This window comes from Medicago sativa, chromosome 4, assembly GCF_051527215.1.
Source record: "Medicago sativa cultivar Bolivia chromosome 4, Bolivia_mono, whole genome shotgun sequence".
In the NCBI taxonomy this organism is placed as follows: domain Eukaryota; kingdom Viridiplantae; phylum Streptophyta; class Magnoliopsida; order Fabales; family Fabaceae; genus Medicago; species Medicago sativa.
The window spans coordinates 52,787,230-52,789,311 of record NC_140752.1 but is presented as its reverse complement, the minus strand read 5'-3'; the positions used below and the strand labels follow the sequence as shown (position 1 = coordinate 52,789,311).

The window sequence follows — 2,082 nt, the reverse complement described above, 5'->3', positions numbered from 1 at the left end:
GCTTTAATTTTCTTTCCAAGTTGAAGTTCAACTTCAGCTTTGAATGATTTGAACACATCTAGGGATTGAGATTTCTCATGAATTAAATACAGATAGTCGTACCTCGAGTAATCGTCTATGAACGTAATAAAATACCTTTGTCCGTTCCAAGAACTTGATGGGAAAGGACCACATATATCAGTATGTATTAGTTCTAAGACGTCTTTAGCTCTTTCGGCGTTAAAATTCCTTTTGTTTGTTTGCTTACCCTTGATACACTGAATGCAAACTTCAAAGTCTGACATATCTAAGGGTTCAAGAATTCCTTCTGACACAAGCCTCTGAATTCTCTGTTTAGAGATATGACCTAATCGCTTGTGCCATAAAGTGGCGGAATTATGATTAATTCTACGTTTTGTACCTCGTGACTCTATTTGCAATATTTCGCTAGAGGAACGCTCAATATCAAGCATATATAGATTATCAATTAAAGACCCGTAACCAACAATATTTGAATTATTTGAGAGGCTAACTTTATTATTTCCAAATGAACAAGAAAAACCAAATTTGTCCAAAACAAAAATAGAAATTAAATTCCGTCTAATAGACGGTGCAACATAAGTCTCAAACAAATTCAAATAACAACCAGTCTTAAACAATAATCTAAAGGTTCCTATAGCCTCAACTGCAACCTTGTTGCCATCGCCCACATAGATGAATCTTTCAGCATCATTTGGCGGACGGCTCCACAGGCAACCCTGCAAGGACATACTAATGTGAGTAGTAGCACCAGAATCTACCCACCAACTGTCCATAGGTACAGAAATTAAATTAATTTCAGAACAAACAAAAGTGAGAAACTTACCCTTCTTTACTTTCCATGCGGCAAACTTGGAACAATCATTCTTCATGTGACCATATTTCTTGCAGAAGAAACATTTCACCCCAGCTGGTTGTTCCTTTGCTTTCTTATTCTGTGAAGAATTTTCAGCAGTCCTTTTCCTTTTATTCTGAGAGTTGGCGGCCAAGTGAGCACTTTCAGTCTTCTCTCTTTTCAGTCTCTCCTCTTCTTGCACACAGTGAGAAATCAGCTCATTCAATGTCCATTTTTCCTTCTGAGTGTTATAACTCACTTTGAACTGACCGAAGTGTGGTGGAAGAGAAATTAAAACCAAATGCACAATTAAATCTTCAGGAAGTTCTAACTTTAGTGCCTTGAGTTTTGATGCGAGATTAGAAATTTCCAAAATGTACTCCCTTAGGTTCCCTTTACCTTTGTAGCTCATTGAAACCAGTTTGGATAGGACATTACTAGTTTCAACTTTGTCATTCTTAGCAAAGAACTTCTCAACGGTTTTAAGGAACCCTTTAGCAGTCTCGCTCTCAGCAATCGAGCCCCTGATCATCTCTGGTATGGATCTTTTAATAATCATAAGACACATACGGTTTGAACGGTCCCACTTTTCTATCTTAGCTTCATTCGGATTCTCCGGAGTAGCAACAGGGCGATCCTCCCTCAAGGATAAGTCCAAGTCCATGCATCCAAGAACAATCTCAGCAGATTCCTTCCATGACTTGAAGTTCATCCCACTCAGCATAGGGATAATGTTAATTTGAGCAGCAAAATTGGGAGCGGTGGCAGCAGCAACTAAAAGTAGAGAACAACAAACAGACAATAACTTTAGTAGACATGTCATAAAATAACCAAAAGACATGTACAATTTCTTTATATGCAAATTAAATAAGACTTATACAAGATACCAAACGCATCATTAAACCACAATCTTTGGACTGCTAAGATTTAATTGCAAGCGGTACTTTCAATGCAAAGATCAAATATTGATAATAAGTCCTGTCATACAATGGGCGCCTTTTGACATCCTCATTGACCACATGGAAAAAATAAAATGAAGAATTATCACATATTTACCCTCGCAGGTATGTAATTATTCGGCCAAACGGTGCCTTCCTTTTGGCCGACTAAACAGTTCGCATGAATAATTGCACACTACATCTTTTTTGTAGTTTCAATTGAATCAAATCTACGCAACAGGGGTTACTTTTGCAACTTGTTGTTTCAACCAACTCAAACAAAATTACTAG

At 37.4% G+C, this 2,082-nt stretch overlaps 1 protein-coding gene across 1 annotated transcript; it reads right to left on the bottom strand.

Moving 5' to 3' along the window:
* Positions 1-708: 708 nt before the first annotated feature.
* LOC146929775 (uncharacterized) lies at positions 709-1,676 on the bottom strand. The gene is made up of 2 exons (XM_085701525.1): positions 845-1,676; positions 709-737 (listed from the first exon to the last, which is right to left on the bottom strand). The coding sequence occupies exons 1-2, from the start codon at positions 1,674-1,676 to the stop codon at positions 709-711; spliced, it is 861 nt and encodes a 286-aa protein (XP_085557651.1).
* Between the last annotated feature and the right edge of the window lie 406 nt (positions 1,677-2,082).

Excerpts from the sequence above, each read along its gene's own strand:
- LOC146929775 (XM_085701525.1), bottom strand. The coding sequence starts at position 1,676 with ATGACATGTCTACTAAAGTTATTGTCTGTTTGTTGTTCTCTACTTTTA. Across the intron at positions 738-844 it reads CGCATGGAAAGTAAAGAAGG|GGTTGCCTGTGGAGCCGTCC; the intron begins GTAAGTTTCTCA and ends ATGTCCTTGCAG.